The sequence below is a fragment of the Nothobranchius furzeri genome, chromosome 4 (genome assembly GCF_043380555.1).
Source record: "Nothobranchius furzeri strain GRZ-AD chromosome 4, NfurGRZ-RIMD1, whole genome shotgun sequence".
Taxonomy (NCBI): Eukaryota; Metazoa; Chordata; class Actinopteri; order Cyprinodontiformes; family Nothobranchiidae; genus Nothobranchius; species Nothobranchius furzeri.
Window position 1 is genome coordinate 86,324,600 of NC_091744.1, and position 20,349 is coordinate 86,344,948.

General features: G+C 46.0%; 1 protein-coding gene across 1 annotated transcript in view; it reads left to right on the plus strand.

The window, feature by feature from the left end:
* The window catches only part of sntb2 (syntrophin, beta 2), a 32,487-nt gene extending 13,374 nt beyond the window's left edge, over positions 1-19,113 (plus strand). The window contains exons 2-7 of the mRNA XM_054733461.2: positions 8,475-8,700; positions 10,012-10,222; positions 10,975-11,117; positions 16,169-16,365; positions 17,722-17,912; positions 18,887-19,113. Of these exons, the coding sequence (XP_054589436.1) occupies positions 8,475-8,700; positions 10,012-10,222; positions 10,975-11,117; positions 16,169-16,365; positions 17,722-17,912; positions 18,887-18,979 (1,061 nt within the window). The 3' untranslated portion in view covers positions 18,980-19,113. The remainder of the gene's footprint in view (positions 1-8,474; positions 8,701-10,011; positions 10,223-10,974; positions 11,118-16,168; positions 16,366-17,721; positions 17,913-18,886) is intronic.
* Positions 19,114-20,349: the final 1,236 nt, after the last annotated feature.

Consider the following 20,349-nt stretch of genomic DNA (forward strand, 5'->3'; position numbering starts at 1 on the left):
CCGTGAGGGCGAACACAAATGGGATGAAAAATCTGACGCTGGCTGGAACTGGCTCGATGTTAGAGAAGGACTTTTGAGAGCGAGAGGGAAAAGAAAGTGAGTGGAGAATGGCGAGCCAAACCACGGGGGAATTTCTGGGCCGTTTGGGGGGAAAATCCAGAGACCGGGGTCTGAGGGAACCACTCTCCGCTCTGTAAGCTATTATTTCAGCCACACCGCGAGATGATTACTTCTGTGGTGAAGAAGAGTCATTTCACGGGTAACTTTCACCCACAACTAATGCCACAATCAAATATGTGTCGAGTCAGACCCTCCTCCTCTGCATCCTCTTCCTTCTGTTCGTCCTTTTGCAGGCGGTGAGGTATGAAGGGAAGCAGATGATCCAGCCATTTGGGATATGGTCGGCATCACTGGGGAGCCTCAGCTCCAAATGCACTGATATAGACCTACAGGCACACAATAGGCGCGTGCACGGAGCGGCTCGTCCTTTGTGGACGGGGCTTAATTAGAAGCAGAAGGGAAAGAACTAATGAGTTTGTCCTGACGCACCAAATGAGAGACAGTTAGGATCCAATTACGCTGCAATAAAGGAGAAGGGAGAGCGCTGTTCATCTGTGAAACACAGACTTCTGGCAGCGAAAGTGGAGGAAATAAAGAACATTAGGGAGAATTTCTCCAGACAAGAGGTTTTTGGATGAGTCGACAACGGAATACACGGAAAAACGATTAATCCTGAAAAAATGAAAGGTCCAATCTTCTCTGAGATGGAGCCAGACCAAGTCCTCCAGTGTTCTTTTTGGTTATGATTTGATTTGTGAGTTTCCAGTTCTGGATTGTGACTTGATTCTGGACCAGCTGCTTCTGGGCCTCAGCGCGGGGCAGGCTCTCCGACCAGTTGGATTAAAAAAGCCCAGCAGGTAGGAGCAGCGTGGCGTCTAAAGCTTGCTGCACCTCAGCTTTTAAAAAGGAGGCGAGTTCCCATGATGATGAACTTAACTTCTCTGAAAACATCAAAGCCTGAAACTGCTTTCAGACTTTCGCGTTTGGGCCGACGGAGCAGAAAGGAAACTGAATAAGAGCAGATGTGGAACGGTCCTCGTTACACAGCAGAACCTCACAAACTGCGCTGCAGCAAAGCGAGAGCATAATTACAGTTTACATGATCAGGATGGAGAGTAGGATTTCAGCTCTTTTCCATTCTTCTCATTCCTCTTTCTGTCCTTTCATACCTCGGCCTGCAGCAGAATCCTGATTTACCGGAAATGTTGAACAGTTTTTCTGCATTTTGGCGACTTCTGCTGCTACACCATGCAACGGACAAACACGTTTTTTTTTAACTATATAAAGTTTTTTTCCTCAGAAATGACATAGAGCTGCATTTCTTTTTAAAACAACTCTGTTAACTGGTTTGTTTTCTGCACAATCTTCTTAACCTGCCATGGATTTATGGATCTTAACTAAAAATTATGTTCTAGTTTAAAGGTGTGGTTCACTGAAAACACTTTTTGAAATTTCTGAATATAATCAGTCACTCTGATTTGAACATGCAGGCTGAACATAAAATAGTCTCCTACACCTATCTCCTGCGTCAGCTTCTGATAGAAAACAGACGATGAAACTCAGGATTAGAAAATCCTGACAGATCTACGTCACACTGTCACTAAAATTCATGTTGTTGGTTTAGCTTCCCAGAAACAGCAGAGAACATCTCAGGTAGTAGAAGCTAACTCTTAGCATTAGCAACTCCACCGCACAGCAGAACTCCTCCAGACTTATTTGTGGAGATAAAACATCCACTTTTCAAGTCAGGGGTAGGATCACGTTGCTGTTATCCAATCCGGGGCGAGATGTCCAAATATCAGGGAGTGAGACTCTAGATCTGCCGTCTGAAGTTCAGCTGCGATGTGGCTCACAGCTTCACAGAAGCTCTTCTCTCTGACCCTAAACCATAAATCTGACCATAAACCGATTCATTCAGGAATGTTTTCACACTCGCTCGCTTACTCCAAACCACTTGACGTTTGCAGAAAGTACTGGTTGCCGTGGGCGATGTGGTTAGGATGGTCGACCTTGACTGGTTTCCCCAGCAGAAATCCCCGCCCAGCCCCTGATTCTGAGTCATGTATAAAATAATGTACACAGGGGTAAGAAGAGACTTGTGCACGGTGAAACCTCCTCTGCATCTACAGATCACTGGTTGATCTTCTGATTCTCACAGTCAAACTCAAACGCTTCATTGTTGTGGTTTCCAACTTTTATTTTCTGTCACCTGAACCCAGACTCACTCTAACTGGTTGCTATATTTAAAAAAGCTTTAAACTGGAATTTAGGGTTGCGTCAAACGCAGGTGGGTGATGACATGTTTTTGCTGGTTTCTGTGTGCGCGGGCGTGGACCTGATAGCAAAACATTTCATAAACTAATGGATGGATTTTAACGGGGCTCTAAAATTTAAAGCCACATTTACCTGCTTGAGTATCTGCAGCCTCGAGTGTCTAATGTAGCAAAAAAAATGCTGTGCCGTCTCTCACCTGCTTTCTAATGTAAATTAGTAACGTTGTAATGGTTCGTTCTGAGAAAAGTTGCTTTAATGCTAACTGCAGAAAAATGCTAAACCGAGCTGCTGTTAATGCTAGCCTGATTTATAGCTAACGTTCTTGTTGAACATGAGGACAACACAATAGAGAATTTAGGAGTGCACAAGTAGCATTCCAGGATGTACTGGGAATGTTCAGACTTTAGAAGAATGCCAGATAGATCCATAGCTTGCCTACTGAGTAATCCGGATACTCGGCTGTACTCAGTTACTAGCTTCAGACTAGAGCCCTGCACTGGAGCCCTAGGCCCGGGGGTCGGCCCAGCCCGAAGGCCGGGCTTTGGGCCAACGACTGTGTAGTTACCTCGGACACGGGCCGGGCCGGGCGCCTTTATTTTTAATCGAATTCATAAAAAAAGCTGAAACACTTGATCGCAGCAGCACCTGCCTGCTTCTCACGCACCGTTAGCTCAGTTAAGGTGTGTGTGGTTTATAAACGCGCCGATATAAACTAATTCTCAAACTGCTGACTGAAACATGTGGCCCTGTTCTAACACGCCGTTTTATGTCCACTCTGATGTCAGAAACATTCGTTTATCCTCATGAAAACGGCAGCATTCTATTTTTCTGTGAATAAATTCGCTCTGCAGGTAAATAATACAGCATCCATTGCTGTTTTTTTCTAACTGGAGAGCGCATTTTCAGAGCGGCAGATTAAATTTACAAACGCAATATTAATTGGGGGCGTTTATTTAATCTGCCGCTCTGAAAATGCGCTCTGCAGTTAGAAAATTAGAACGCTGCTTTTTTTCGTAATTGCACAAGAGCGCATATTCAGAGCAGATTAAATTTACAAACGCATCCAATTAATATAGCGTTTGTAAATTCCATCTGCCACTCGGAAAATACGCTCTGTTAGAAAAAAAAGCTGCATTGATGCTGTTTTTCTTTCTTTTTTTTTTTTTTTTTTTTTTTTTTACTGCAGAACGCTTCCCACAGATGATTAGAATGCCGAGCATTCGATCACGCTAAAACATTATGAAAGGTTAAAAAAAAAAGTCTGGTTCGGGTCGGGCCAGAGAATCCTGAAAACCTTTTCGGACCGGGTCGGGCTGGGGCTCCTCCCCCTCGGGCCGGGCCGGACACGGGCTCAGATTTTAGGCCCGTGCAGGGCTCTACTTCAGACATTCGTAGAGCCATCAGAGAAAACTGACCATTGAGGACACAGTTTGTTTAACTCATTCGCTGCCAGTGACGACTAAAGTCGTCATTTGCATTTTTTTACTGTGTGAGTGTCGGACGAGCCCCCACACTGTGAGAACAAACATCTCAGCTCTAAAGCCGATCTTCATCCGCGTACGTCACACATCACTTGATCAGGAAGCAGAACATCCACGTGTTAGGAGATCGTTTTGGGCCGCTGCTGTAAAAAAGTGAGGCGCTAACCGGAAGCTTCTGCCGATCACAATTCAACAACGGATTATGAAAGAACGGATAACGCTTGAAACGCGCGAATTCTTCCTGATGTAAGAGGTGAGTCTCCGCTTTGTTTTGGCGTCGACATCATCCTAGCGCGCAATGTTCTGTCACTCTTAAAAAAACAGTAAAAATGGTGAGAAACGCTGGCAGCGAAGGGCTTTACCGATCAGGAAACGGCCGGCAGGGAATGAGTTAATATTCATGTCCTGGCTGAGTGGGAGGGGAAAACCAGTCTTACCATTATAGAGCTTTATTATGGGGTTGTGTTTGGCCATTAATCAGGACTCCCGGGTCATTTTAGTCCCAACAAAGTTTCATATGTTTGATAGAAACTCAAATAAGTTTCCTATTGTAACAAATGCGTTCTCTGACCCCTTTATTGAAACTCTCAAGAAGTTCTCATCAGATGTGCATGTCCATTTTGGACATGTCTCAACCGCTAAGTGATACTAGGAAACAAAAATAGTCCAAATTTAGTCCGTCTGAAAGACGTCGAGCTAAAGTTTGATTCAAACTTCATGTGCACAGAAGAAGAAGAAGAAAGGATTTTTTATACAGAACCTCTCAAGATAAAAATTACGAGCTGCTTCACAAGAACAGTAAAAATAAAAAATAAAGATCTCTATGAAAATCTGAGAAAAAATGAAAAATGAGGATAAAAGTGGAATGAGAATAAAAATGACAAAAGTAAACATGACTGCTTGTGTTGGAGCTTGCAGAGAGCATTTGCACTAGAGGTTTGCTAGTTAGTCGTAATTTTGTTCTCGTGGCGTTACCGCGGCAATTGTCTCCTGCAAAGGTTAGAAATCATTATCCAAATACTTGCATGACTTAATATTTTATGCTTTTAGGTTATGAAAACATTTACATACATTTTTAATAATCCCCTTTGTGCAAATCGTACCTCTGGATAGAAATCTATCCCTCTCTTGTGCAGGCATACTTTCACAAAGCTAATATCTGAGTCTGCGTTCAAGAATGACCTCATCCTCCTGAGAGCCTGGTGTCGGGTTTCATACGGAGCAGACAGACTCATTGTCCAACTCGACACAAACCCAGAAACCTCCTCAGTAGAGCAGAAGCAGATAAAATGTTCATGCATGGGAGGAAAAGCTGTGGGGCCAGTGTGGGGCTGCAGGAGCACATTTGGGGAGTGAGTCCAGCACATCGCAGCTTTTATTCTACAAACAACATCTGGCTGAGCTCACATCTGTATGACCAAGTCGGCTCTCATTGATCCTGGAGAGCATCTGGTTCTCTTAGAGGCGTGTGTGAAATATAGAAGCGTGTTTTAGGACATTGGTGGTGTATAAAAAACAAGCAGAATGCTTTAGAAACTTGATTAGGCGTTCTTTTCTCTCAGAATAAACTGTTAGTGTTTTTTTATTGCTGGAATTGCAGCTTTTTGTGTCTTGTTTCCTCGGTAACCAGCTGTTATAAAGTGTTTATTCATAACTAGTTAAACCACGTGTCAGACACAAGGCCCGCATTTTTATGTGGTCCACGAGATAAATATCAAAAATATATTAAAACTGACCCGCTGGCTGATTTTACTGCAAAGACTACAACTCCCATGATGCTTTGCGGCGTTAGCGCGGAGCCGAAGCGCCACCTCCTTTGTGTTTTTTGCAGCGTCTGCTGCCGGTGTCTGCAGCTCGCCAAACTAAACACTCCTCTCACTCAGCGCCGAGTTTACTCAGCTATTTGCCGATGTTGAAGCCAAGCCCCCACAATGCGGGACAGAAATTGAGGCCAATGCAGAAGTGAAATAAATTGCAGTTCCACCCTCATCCACTAGGGGCTGATCCTCATTGACTCCCATGTTAAAAATACCAATTTCACAACAGAAATAAACATTTTTACAGCCTGGTACCAGAACATGTTTTAGGTTTAAATGATCTAGTTTACACTCATGACAACTCTGAGGGGGGTGAATTTTTTTTCTCACTCTTCTGTTTAACCCCCAGAAACCCAAATTTAGAAAACAACTGCAAAATCTTTTTTTAACCTTTCACATGTTGTTCTAGGAGGACAGATAAACGGGCCTATTTACACATTTTAACAGCAAATAGTGTTGCAGAACTGAACAATAGGACCTATTAGCAATGTAAATGTGGTTTTAAAAAGAAAAACAAATGGGGAAGGTTTATTCTTGTAGACTTAAATCTGATGTTGTAATATTACATCTGTGGGTCTCTGGGGGTTAAGTGTATTAAAAGCCTAAAATTCTGTATAATTAATGAGCATCAGACCCACGTGACCACAGAGCTAGCTCCGTGGAAAGGCCTCAGTCTGAGCCTCGGTCTGGCCTGGAAACTGTTCCGTCATTTTCAGTCTCTCACCTTAGACCATTAGTTGTAGCATTCTTTTTGGACATTATTTGTGCAATTGTTGGACAAAATGACTTGCTGTGGCATTAATTGCACTAATAGAGCGTCCAAGGAGTCTCCACTTCATTTTTATCTGTAAGTAAAATTATATTTATGTATTTTAGGTCACTGCCGAGCTGAGCTTAGATTTTAACATGTACTGTTTAACCATGAAATTTAAATGTAATAGCGTAAAACCCAGTGCATTTAACATGATGCTGCACTTTAGAAAATGGGTTGAAATAGAACATGTTGGTGGAGCTGGGTTCCCACTAACGGCTTCTGGAGCTCTCGGGAGACCTCTGTGTTCCACCCGGTTTTACCCAGCGGTCAGCCCGGCGTATCTCTGACTCAGAAGCTCCGGTGTTGTGCACAGTTATCTCCGGTTGTAGCTAGGTTGCTACCTCCGTTAGCTTAGCTCCCACCTCCGTGTTAGCTTTGGGTTAGCTTCAGGTTAGCTTGTAGCTAGTTCGACCGGGTGTCGTCAGTTGATCCCAGCCTTACAGCGCCACCCTCAGCTCCAACTCTCTTCCCTTTTGTGGAATTGTCTGGGCTTGACGGAACCTGTGACACGGTCAAAATGGCGGTGGTGGCCACCTCCCATTTATCTTCAAAATGTGTTATTGGAGCCTATGGAAACTCATTGTCCATAAATGTATATGTCAATGGTTGAAGCCCAGAAACAGAGATTTTAACAGCTCAGCAATGTGTTCACGACTGAAAGAGAAAGTTTTCCAACTAACCTCCAGACAGAGCTGATGTAACTCCAGCGAGCAGCGACACGCTCAAACCAGCACGGCTCTGTGGCTGCTGTCGTGTTTCCCCCCCCCGACACACAACAACGTGGTCAAGCTGCTCAGACATGTTCAGCAGCACAAACCTATGTGAGCACCTGTTGTCATCTAATGTTGTCATTATTATGATGAAGATGAACAAAACAACAGGAGTCTCCTCCTCAGCTCAGATCAACCCCATGATGCAGGTATCTGGCTGGAACAGGTGAGCATCACAGTAAACCAGTGGAGCAAACTGAGCTTTAAATATGTTGGTTTGATGCTCTTTTTCTGCTCCAAAACATGAACGTTAACAGGTGAGATGTTGCATTCTCATTTAAGATAAAATGATATTTTTATTTTGTTGTTGGCCCGTGAGAAAAGATTTAACCTACAGTAAACAGGAAGTGGAAAGGCTGCAGATAGATAGAAAATCCCTTTATTGTTCCTCAGTGGGGAAAGCTAGACGTCACAGCAGCGATGACACGTATTACAGGAGAAAAAAGGAGAATAAAAAATAAGAAAAATTAATAAACAACAAAAAAACATAAATCCTGAATAGATTTTAAAAATGCTGATTATACCACTAGTAATGAATACCACTGATGCGTTTTATTTAAAACTGACTTGCTCGTGTGTAATTTGGTTATTCCACATTCAGTGTTAATGCAAAAATAAGTTAGTTTCCAAATTAAAAGGTTCAAAATATGTTGATAAAGAAAATGTGCAACTTTGTCGTCACTTTTCCAAAAAAAATATTAAGTTCGGCCCGCGACTCCGTCCCAGATTTTCATTTTGGCCCCGTGTGAGTTTGACATCCCTGGATTAAACTATTAATACGTCTTCAGTTTTCTCTGTTGTAATAAACATCGATGTTTCCTTATTCTTATTTTTAAAGAATGTTCATGTGATTTGCCAGCTGTGAGTGATCTAGTTGAAAATGTGTCGGAAGTATTTTCAGTTTGAATCTGTTTGTTATTCAGTTTGTCACAAAATGCTTACTTTGGTTCATGAACTAAAAGTTAAAAGTGTAAAATCAACATTTGCAAGAACATCATGTACTTTATGTAAAAGAAACTGCATGAAATATTAAAAACTGGTAGAACAACAATTAGTTTATCTGTTTTTATCTGTTTATTTTATATTTAGAGCAGAATTTGTGTAAAAAAAAAATCAGGGAAAATGTGAAAACGTGCCCCATGGATATGATTTTCACCCACTATTTATTTTATATTGGGTGAAAAGTTCCTAAAATAACTAAGTATGTCTGGACCAGATAATCCCAGTGACATCATCCCTGATCTCATCCATCCCACAGTCAAGTATATCCGCGAGGTGTCTCCGCTCTTCAAGAAGCCGTCGCTGGTCGCCGACCTGCCGTGGGACGGCGTCCGCCCGCAGTCGCCCAGCTACAGCGGCAGCGACGATTCAGAGTCGCCCAAACACAGCAGCTCCTCCTCCTCCTCGTCTAAAGACAGGAAGGTCATCAGCCTGAAGATGTGCTTCATCAGCAGGAACCTCACCATGCCTGATCTGGAGAACAGGTCAGGCATTACATTGTGTGCGTGCGTGCGTGTGTGTGTGTGTGTGTGTGTGTGTGTGTGTGTGTGTGTGTGTGTGTGTGCACGCGCGTGCGTGTGTGTGTGTGTGTGTGCGTGTGTGTGTATGTGCATGTGCGTGCGTGCGTGTGTGTGTGTGCGTGTGTGCATGCATGCGTGTGTGTGTGCGTGCGTGTGTGTGTGTGTGCGTGCACCTGTGTGTGCGTGCATGTGTGTGTGTACATGCGTGTGTGTGTACGTGCGTGTGTGTGTGCGCGTATGTGTGTGCGTGCGTGTGTGTGTGTACTTGCGTGCGTGTGTGTGTGCGTGCGTGTGTGTGTGTGTACTTGCGTGCATGTGTGTGTGCGTGCGCGTGTGTGTATGGGTGTGCGTGCGTGCGCGCGCGCGTGTGTGTGTACTTGCGTGCATGTGTGCGTGCGTGTGTGTACTTGCGTGCATGTGTGTGTGCGTGCGCGCGTGTGTGTATGGGTGTGCGTGCGCGCGTGTGTGTATGGGTGTGTGTGCGTGCGTGCGCGTGTGTGTGTGCGTGCGTGCGTGTGTGTGTGTGGGAGTTTAGGTGTGGTTGGGCGTGGGATTGCTTCCTGTGCCTCGCTGCTGTTCATTAGATTGGAATGTTTGTTTTGTGAGACATTAAAGCTTCTTGTGTGCGTTTAGCGTTCGGGAACGACATCGATCATCTCTGCACCGACGTACTCGCTGTGCAGATTGTTCTCAGGCTCCGTGCTTGTGCTCTTCTGCACCTGCCTCGTCTTAAACTCTGCAGAAACAGATTTGTGGACGAAACTTGTCAAAGCTTCATGTTTACATTAAAAGTAGAACGCATCCAAGACAAACATCCTTTATTTCAGTTTCATTTCTCAAAATGTTTGAGATTTCCTCCAAAATTTCTGGAAACTCGTCAGGAATTTTGTTTAAATTTACACAAGATTTCTAAAAGTTCTGCTTTGGGGAAAAGTGACGAAAGTTTAAAGCTTAACAGAAAGTTTCCGTCTGTTAGTTAATAAGTTGGAAGGAAGATCCACGTTCAGGTAGAAACATGTAAAGTGCCGAGTGGGCGATGTTTCACCGAGCAGATTGTGGTGATTTAATTTGTGACTCATCAGTTTGATCCTGTGAATTTAAAAGGAAAAAAGAACAAATATGTTGGTTAAAAAAAACTCATTTACATCAAGTTTTTGAGTCATTTTGAAATAAATGTAAGGTGACTAAGCTTTGTTAAAAAGTTACTGTTTTCTGAATAATTCAGCCTTTTTCCCTTGCGGTAGTTAATAATGAACGATCTTCTGCTCCGTGTAGACTGCTGGAGCTGCACTCCCCAGATGGCCAGCACACGGTGGTTCTGCGCTGCAAAGACGGGCCGACCGCCAGCTCCTGGTTCACGGCCGTACACACCAACATCGCAGCGCTGCTGCCACACACCCTGGCACACATCAACGCCTACCTGGGGGCGTCATCGGCAGCCTCCACACACCCCCACCTCAAACACATCGGCTGGCTGGCTGAACAGGTCAGTGCCGCGTCGTTTATTCATTTATAGACGGTTCATATAAGGGGGCGGGGCTTTAAAGAGCAAATTAAACACACAGGAAGAGCGTTTTTTTCTTACATCAACCTCAGTCTTGATGTTAAACACGCCCACTAAGTCAGGCTCGACCTTCGTTCGTTTACAGGAACAATCAAACCCGTTTTCAGTGTTTGCTTTGGCCGGCCTCAGACAGGAAACGCACGTGGAAGTTTCCGTCGTGTTACGCAATTTCCCGTTCAGCCCACCTGCTCACAACACAGTCAGAGCCGTCTGGGTTGATCTCGCTTTCTACTGGAACTGTTTCATGAGAAAAAAGTCTGAATGAATCCAGTATTTTATCCACAAACCCGATTTTTCAGAAAAATTCTGGTAAAATTGTGAGTTTAAGCAGATAAATTGCTGTTTATACAACCTGTGGAGTTTGAAACACTAAAAAAATGTGCAAAAGATGTTTTTATTAAAGCGAAATTCACATTTTCTCTGTTAGAGATGCAGGATGAGTTCATAAGGAGCAGCTCTGTTCATTTATCTGCCCTGATATCATGTTGTGTTTAAATTCAGACACGGTGGGTGAGGATGCAGTTTTTTCACATCTAGAGTTTTAAAAGCAGACCTGAAGCATGACTTGACAAAAATGACGATATGTTGTCTAATTAATTCCCGTAAGGAATCCTGATAAAAACACGTCTTTTATAAGAGTTTCCTGCTGATCCTGACTGACGTTCCTGATTCAGATCCAGCTGGAAGGCGGGCGGCAGCAGTTCCGGCCGCTGGTCATGGCGCTGACAGAAAAAGACATCCTCCTGTTTGAGTCGGTGCCGTGGAGCCGAGAGTCCTGGTCCATGCCTGTGCTCACACACCCGCTGCTCGCCACCAGGTAGAGGCCGATCCAAAATCACAACAAGCTTTATGTGCTTTCATTTCTTTATTGAGTAGCATCTCCAGTGTAATTAAGCTAGAACAGAAGGTCAAGGTCAACTTTATTTATAGAGCGCATTTACCGCAGCAAAGCTACACCAAAGCACTGTACAAGGTAAAACAAATCAAGATACAACAGATCAACAATAAAAACTAAAATAAGATGAACACACAACAGTCACAATCTATGATAAAAACTGTTAAAAACTATCAAGATGCTCAAGTCAGCCTGCATTAAAAGCCAAATCAAAAAAATGCGTCTTAAGAAGGGATTTAAAATGCTCTAGACTCTGTGTGGTCCTGATGTTGAGAGGTAGCTTGTTCCACAGTTTGGGCCCAACCACAGAGAACGCTCTGTCGCCGCGAGTCTTGTGGCGGGTTTTTGGAACTGTTAAAAGAGCTTGAGAGCTGGACCTCATGGTTCTGGCGGGGACGTAAGCAGACGGCAGCTAAGAGATGTAAACTGGGGCCAGGCCATGAAGGGATTTAAAAACAAAAAGTAAAATTTTGAAATGGATCCTGTAAGAGACAGGAAGCCAATGGAGAGAGACCAGAACCGGGGTTATGTGATCCCGCTTGCTGATTCCAGTCAGCAAGCGGGCCGCTGCATTTTGGAACAGCTGAAGTCGGTGTAGGGAGGACTGGTCCAGGCCAGAATACAGGGGCCTGCAGTAGTCCAATCGGCAGGACACGAACAGGTGGGTGACATGTTGATAAAAACCTGATTGGACCACTGCACTCACCTGTCTGTGAAGATTAAAAGAACCGTCTAAAAACACACCAAGGTTGTTAACACAGGCTTTTAGAAAACCAGAACAAGGACCAAGAGGACTGGTGGCCGGGCTTTCGCCCATGGGGCCCGGCCAGGCTCAACCCGGACCGGATACATGGGCTCATCCAACTGTGGACCCACCACCCGCAGGAGGAACATGAAGGGTCGGGTGCAGTGTGGATCGGGTGGCAGACCAAGGCGGGAGCCTTGGCGGTCCGATCCCCGGACAAGAAAACTGGTTTTTGGGACATGGAACGTCACCTCGCTGGCGAGGAAGGAGCAGGAGCTTGTGGCAGAGGTTGAGCGGTACCGGCTAGATATAGTCGGACTCACCTCGACACATAGCATTGGCTCTGGAACCCAAGTCCTTGTGAGGGGTTGGACACTCTCCTTTGCTGGAGTTGCTCCGGGTGAGAGGGGGAGGGCTGGGGTTGGCTTTTTGTTAGCCCCAAGACTCTCTGCCTGTGTGTTGGGGTTTACCACGGGGGATGAGAGGGTAGCTTCCCTCCGCCTTTGGGTCGGGGAACGGGTCCTGACTGTTGTTTGTGCTTATGGGCCAAATATCAGTTCAGAGTACCCACCCTTTTTGGAGTCTCTAGGACGAGTGCTAGATAGTGCTCCATCAGGGGACTCCATTGTCCTGCTGGGGGACTTCAATGCTCACGTGGGCAATGACAGCTTGACCTGGAGGGGTGTGATTGGGAGGAACAGCCCGCCTGATCTGAACTCGAGTGGTGTTTCGTTATTGGACTTCTGTGCAAGCCACAGTTTGGCCATAACGAACACCATGTTCGAACATATGGATGCCCATCGGTACACTTGGTACCAGGGCAGCCTAGATCGCACGTCGATGATAGACTTTGTAGTCGTATCATCTGACCTGCGGCCGTATGTTTTGGACACCCGAGTGAAGAGAGAAGCGGAGCTGTCAACTGATCACCACCTGGTGGTGAGTTGGATCATATGGCAGGGGAGGATGCTGTGTAGACCTGGCAGACCCAAACGCATAGTGAGGGTCTGCTGGGAACGCCTGGCAGAAGAACCTTTTAAGACGGTCTTCAACTCCCGCCTCCGACAGAGCTTTGACCGCATCCCGAGAGCAGTGGGGGACATCGACTCTGAGTGGGCCTTGTTCCATTCTGCGATTGTTGAGGCGGCTGTTGCTAGCTGTGGTCTCAAGGTGGCCGGTGCCAGTCGTGGTGGCAACCCCCGTACCCGCTGGTGGACAAAAGGTTCGGGGAGCCATCAGGCTGAAGAAGGAGGCCTACAGGGCGTGGCTGGTCTGTGGGTCTCTGGAGGCAGCAGACAGGTACCGGATAGCCAAGCGGGGTGCAGCAGTGGCAGTTGCCGAGGCAAAATCTCGGGCGTGGGAGGAGTTTGGTGAGGCCATGGAGAAAGACTATCGATCGGCTCCAAAGAGGTTCTGGCAAACTGTCCGGTGCCTCAGGAGAGGAAGGCAGCAACTCGCTCACACTGTTTACAGTGGGGATGGGGAGCTGCTGACGTCAACTGGGGCAATAGTCGGACGGTGGAAGGAATACTTTGAGGAGCTCCTCAATCCCACCAATGCGCATTCCGAGGAGGAACCAGAGCCGGGAGACCTGGGGATGGACTGTCCAATCTCGGGGGCAGAAGTTGCTGAGGTAGTCAAACAACTACACAGCGGCGGAGCCCCGGGGACAGATGAGGTTCGTCCTGGGTATCTCAAGGCTATGGATGTTGTAGGGTTGTCATGGTTGACACGTCTCTGCAACATTGCGTGGTCATCGGGGGCAGTTCCTGTGGAGTGGCAGACCGGGGTGGTGGTCCCCATCTTTAAGAAGGGTGGCCTGAGGGTGTGTTCCAACTATAGGGGGATCACACTCCTCAGCCTCCCTGGAAAGGTCTACTCCATGGTACTGGAGAGGAGGGTCCGATCGATAGTTGAATCTCAGATAGAGGAGGAGCAATGTGGTTTTCGTCCTGGCCGTGGAACTGTGGACCAGCTCTATACCCTTGCAAGGGTGATGGAGGGGGCATGGGAGTTTTCCCAACCAATCCACATGTGTTTTGTGGATTTGGAGAAGGCTTATGACCATGTCCCCAGGGGCACCCTGTGGGGGACGCTCCAGGAGTATGGGGTGGGTGGCCTTTTGTTAAGGGCCATTCAGTCCCTTTACCAGAGGAGCGTGAGTTTGGTCTGCATAGCCTGTAGTAAGTCGGACCTGTTCCCAGTGAGGGTTGGACTCCGCCAGGGCTGCCCTTTGTCACCGGTTCTGTTCATCACTTTTATGGACAGAATTTCTAGGTGCAGCCGTGGTGTGGAGTGTGTCGAGTTTGGTGGCAGGAGAATCTCGTCTCTGCTTTTTGTGGATGATGTGGTCCTCCTAGCTTCATCCAGCTCTGACCTTCAGCTCTTGCTGGGTAGGTTCACGGCCGAGTGTGAGGCGGCTGGGATGAGGATCAGCACCTCCAAATCTGAGACAGTGGTTCTCGACCGGAAAAGGGAGGCTTGCCAACTCCGGGTCGGGGAGAGGTCCTACCTCAAGTGGAGGAGTTTAAGTATCTCGGGGTCTTGTTCACGAGTGAGGGTAGGAGGGATCAGGAGATCGACAGGCGGATTGGTTCGGCGTCTGCAGTGATGCGGACGCTGAGCCGATCTGTCGTGGTGAAGAGGGAGCTGAGCCAGAAAGCCAGGCTCTCGATTTACCGGTCGATCTACGTCCCAATCCTCACCTATGGTCATGAGCTTTGGGTAATGACCGAAAGAACGAGATCGTGGAAACAAGCGGCCGAAATGAGTTTCCTCCGTAGGGTGGCCGGGCTCAGCCTTAGAGATAGGGTGAGGAGCTCGGACATTCGGGAGGGACTTGGAGTAGAACCACTGCTCCTCCGGATCGAAAGGAGCCAGTTGAGGTGGTTTGGGCATCTGGTCAGGATGCCTCCTGGACGCCTCCCCGGGGAGGTGTTTTGGGCATGTTCTGCCGGCAGGAGGCCCCCGGGTCGACCCAGGACACGTTGGAGAGGTTACATCTCCAATCTGGTCCAGGAACGCCTTGGGGTCCTGCCGGAGGAGCTGGTGGAGGTGGCCGGGGAGAGGACAGTCTGGAGCTCCCTAGTTGGGATGCTGCCCCCGCGACCCGGACCCGGATAAGCTGAGGAAGACTAAGACTAAGACGACGACGACGGCTTTTAGAAAACCAGAACAAGGACCAAGAGGACTAACAGCGTTGTTTAAAAGATCAGGACTGCCAAATAGTAAAATTTCAGTTTTTTGATTGTTGAGCTTAAGAAAATTCATGCACATCCATTGTATGACGCTTTTTAAGCACTCCAGTAATGAGCCGACTGACCTGGCATCACTAAGTGGCAAATAGATCTGAAGGTCATCAGCAAAACAGTGAAAAGTAATTTTGTACTTGTCAAAAATGGAGCCTAAGGGGAGCATATACAAAGATAAAAGTGCTGGACCCAAAAACACGCTTGTATTTAGTTATGTTGTTGTTTTGAGAGGGACTTTTTAGGTAACAGGTAATTCTGTACCAGTTGAGGATGAGGTCGATACTTTTTTCACAGCTTTGAGTTGATTATTTATAATAAACTATGTAGGAAACATGCAGGAAAGCACAGACTTCAGCTTTTCTCTAAACCTCTGCTAGTGATGCTCTAGTTTTCCTTCACATTCACAACTTTGTGCTTCTCGTTTTCTTGAATTCCTTCAACAAACGGTGGAAACGCTCGACTCGTCTATCAGCTCGTAAACCATAAATTAAGACTAAACAGGAAATATCATCATTCACACCCAAACAAAACTTATTAGAAACTAAACAACCACAACAAAAACAAACATGTTTTACTGTTTGTTCTGTCAGCGGTAAATATTCTCTCATAAAGTTTATTTTGTTAAGAAAAATAATCTCTTAGAAATCTCAATGTTTGCAGTCATAGAAACGTGTGTGTGTGTGTGTGTGTGTGTGTGTGTGTGTGCGCGCGTGCGTGCGTGCGTGCGCGTGTGTGTGTGTGCGAGTGAGTGAGTGAGTGAGTGAGTGAGTGAGTGAGTGAGTCACGGTGGATGGCCAGGTTCTGTTGGAGGTTTCTTCCCGTTCAAAGGGAGTTTTCCTCTTCACTGTCGCTACGTGCTTGCTTTATTATGAGGATTACATCGAGTCAGTGAATTTTTAATAGGAATGTGAAAAAATTACTAGAAAATAACTGACCCCCCCCCCCTCCCCTCCCTCTCTCACTCCCTCCCTCCCCAGATTGGTTCATTCTGGTAGCGCCCAGGGTTCTCCATCCCAGAGCTCAGACCTGGTGTTCGCCACCCGGACCGGCACCGGGCGTGGCGTGGAGTCCCACATCTTCAGAGTGGAGACTCATTGGGACCTGTCCACGTGGACACGAGCTCTTGTGCAAGGTGTGCACGCTGCTGCCGAGCTCATCAAAGAAGTCTCCATTGGTAAGCAGATGTGTATCATCAGCAGCAGATATAGAAATCACTCACAAAGACTTTTGAATAAACACTTTAGCTTAAAGTACTTCAAGTACTCAGACTTTATTTTGTGTGCGTGTGTGTGCATGCGTGCATGAGTGTGTGTGTGTGTGTGTGTGTGTGTGTGTGTGTGTGTGCATGCTTGCGTGTGTGTGTGTGTGTGTGTGTGTGTGTGTGTGCGTGCATGTGAGTGTGTGTGCGTGCGTGCGTGTGTGTATGTGTGTGCGCGTGTGTGTGCATGCGTGCATGTGAGTGTGTGAGTGTGTGTGTGTGTGTGTGTGTGTGTGTGTGTGTGTGTGTATGTGTGTGCGCGTGTGTGTGCATGCGTGCATGTGAGTGTGTGAGTGTGAGTGTGAGTGTGTGTGTGTGTGTGTGTGTGTGTGTGTGCGCAGTATAAACATGGTTTTTCTACCTGAACAAAAGGGCTGAAAATGAGCTAAATACACATATTGAGAAAAACACACAGCAGCAACAACGCATTTGCCAGTTAGTGTCGGTCTGAGGTAGAGATCGCTGCGCCCAAAAGGAACAGGAAATACGTCACAAGACGATTCAGGCGTGGTCAAAGTGTAAAATAACATTTATAAACTCCACTTAAATGCAGATTATGCACAACACACCCTTCTTCTTCCTCTTCATGTGAGACGGGTGGAGCGGCACCCTAGCGCCCCCTATGGACGAGCCTCCACTGGGGTTCACCTCTTTACACGACGTCGTCATGCTTACAGATTAACATTGAGTGAAGGTTGACTACCAAACAAAACCGTAGAACCAGTTAGAAAATGTCGAGCTCTTTCTGACGGCGACAGGAAGCTGCTGGCAGCGGCTGATTCCCAGCCCTGCGTCCCGGCCGGAGCCATCAGAGGGGAATGTTTCTGCTCTGCAGAACAATACTTGGCTGCTAGAAGAGTCCTGGAATGACGTTTTTTTATGTCTCCTTCTTCCCCGTCCCACTGCTACACACACACACACACACACACACACACACACACACACCACACTCGGGTTTCACATGAAAACGCTTTTTGATTCTCATTTAAACTGTTGGTTGGAAACAGGATGTTTAAGTCACCGATCTCTTGTTTTTATCTGCTTTTATCATTTATTTGCTGTTTTTAACTCTTTAGATATTTATTTAATGCATTTGTTTTTCTTTTTTAATTTTAACCTTAAGTTTTAAAATTCAAACTTCATTTGAATATTCTAATTTAAGGAACTTCTGGTCTATTTAATCTAGAAATAAAATATTCAGATTACCAATCATGGAGTAAGACGATCCTTATACGTTCGTCTCTTTCTGGTTTCCTTCGTCTTCTCTGTCAGGCTGCACGTTGAACAGGCAGGATGTTCGGCTGATGCTGCACTATGAAAAGGGCTTCTCTGTGATCAGGGAACCCGTGGACCAGACGGGGGGTGCCGTGCTCTACAGGTACCCCTACGAGAAGCTCAAAGTGTCTGCTGACGACGGAGTACGGAACCTTTATCTGGACTTTGGTGGTCCCGAGGGAGAAATGGTGCGTTTCACTTGTCCTCACCTAAATGTTCTACATCCATTGTGCTTTCAAATTAGAAATAAAGAAAGTTTTATTTGAGTTTTAACTCGTTCACTGCCAATGCACGTTTTTACTGTGTGGCCGTCGGACGAGCCCCCGCACCGTGAGAACGAACATCTCAGCTCTTGAGCCGCGTACGTCACACGTCACGTGATCGGGAAGCAGAACATCCATGTGTTAGGAGATCGTTTTGGGCCGCTGCTGTAAAAAAAGTGAGGCGTGAACCGGAAAAGCTTCTGCCGATCACAATTCAACAACAAATTATGAAAGAACGGATAACGCTCGAAACGCGCGGATTCTTCCTGATGTAAGAGGTGAGTCTCCGCTTTGTTTTGGTTGTTTTGGCGTCGACGTCATCCTAGCGCGCAACGTTCTGTCACTCTTAAAAAAACAGTAAAAACGGTGAGAAACGCTGGCAGCGAACGAGTTAAAGACCTACGTGACTTTCTTAATGTCAGTATTTTAAAAGCTTTTCAGTTTTCAAACACAAGACAAAATCAGATGGAAGGAAATTTACTGTTTAAAAAAAAGACGAAGTTCAGTTTGGCATTCCTCAAAGTGAAGGAAAACTGGCGATATGACTTGTTTCTGTCTTCGTTTCATTGTCTGGTTGTTGTTGTTGTTTATTTTTTTGGCATAATTGTCTTATTTTTGGATCTTGAAGAGTCGTCAACAGTCTTATTTTGTTGATAATTATGGTGAACCCTTGTTTATGTGGAACTAGAGGAAATAAATGTAGGTATTTCAAAATAAGATGTTTTTTTTGTATCCTCACCACATATTCAGAATAAAAACAGTAGAGATTAGAAATCAGATTTAAAGAGTTTAGAACAAATTCAGTTTTATTTTCCTTCATCTTTGTGTGTTTCCGTTATTTTAGACGCGTTTCTTTTCCGCTCTGCTTGGTTCTCTAACCTCCTCTCTCCATCCTGCAGGTGTTTGACCTCCACTCAGGTCCGAAGCCGGTGGTGTTCGTCCTCCACTCCTTTCTGTCAGCGAAGCTCGCTCGCATGGGCCTCCTGACGTGAATGGGCCGGCGGCGCCACCTACAGAAGAAAAGAAACGAGCAGATTTCCTTTTACGTTTTATTTGATCCACATTCCCGGTCCACAGCCGAAGTGTGGCCGGAGGCGAGGCGGCGCTGCTGCTTCTAAACTTTAACTCGCCAGTTGCTTGTTGGGTGATTGTCTCAAAATTGTGCCTTCCTGCCCCCCCCCCCCCCACCCCCCCCCCACCCACCCACCCCTGAAAGGTGAAAGGAAGGGCCACTTTCCAGCATCATTCCACAGAGCGGCGTTCTAACCTTCACTGTGTTCAGCTGATGGGGCGAACAAAAAGATGCTGAAGGTGTGACGGCACCTGCGCCCTCTCAAGGCTCGTTTCTTAGATAGATGAACAGACACTCCGTTTTTACTCTGCCTATCATTCCATAACAGCCTTCCGATTATCCCGTCTACAAACTTCACTCCTCTCCATCGGCATGCCGTCCCGAAACCACCGTTCGTAATCAGGATCGCCAACTGTGCCTTGTTACGCGGAGTTAGAGACATCCATGTTTCATGTTTTTGTATTTCACATAATAAGGTTTTAAGCTTTGGAAATGCACAAGCAATAGTTACTCTAAACCACATTACTGTGTTTTTATGTTAGTCCTGATAGCGTGACTTCCTGATGACGAAACACAAGACGACGACTTTCCGCTCTTCTTTACACTTCCACATATTTTCCACCCCGGCGTGTCCTTCTGGTTTGAGTTTCCGCTCTTCTGCGGGGGTTTAAAGGCTCACCAATCCTGTGACCGATCCACGAATGTATTTAACTCCATTTTCACTCTTATTGTTGATTTTTTTTTTCCTTTAATCATCACAAACTTTCTTTCCACGTTTGATTAAGCATCAAAAATCTGGCTGACCTAACCCTAAAGCAAAACAATCTGTTAATGTATCAAAAAAAGCTTTAAAATGTGACTCGTCGCTATAATTCTGACTGCGGTTAAAACCGTTCAACCTAAACAATGAAAGGGGTCAATTTCACTCTTTTTAACAGTTTATTTCAGATAATTATTAAAATTATCATTAAAGAGCAAGTCACCCCCTACCAGAGTCTAACTCCACTCCCACTTCATGTTTGAAAAATGCAACAAATGCCGTTGCCTGGCAGACCGAGAGGGCGGAGCCGTTAACAAACACACACACAGGTTCACAACAGCATTGTGACATCATAATGTACCAGTTTACATCATAGCATACCTCTTAGCCAATAGCGGTGGCAGATTTAAATTCAAATACAGTGCAGAGTTTTTACCTGACAACGGCACAACACTGCCAGTTTTAGGCAGAAAATTTAAATTTTAACTTAAGTGCCAAATTATTGACGACACGTGTCTGCAGCACGATTA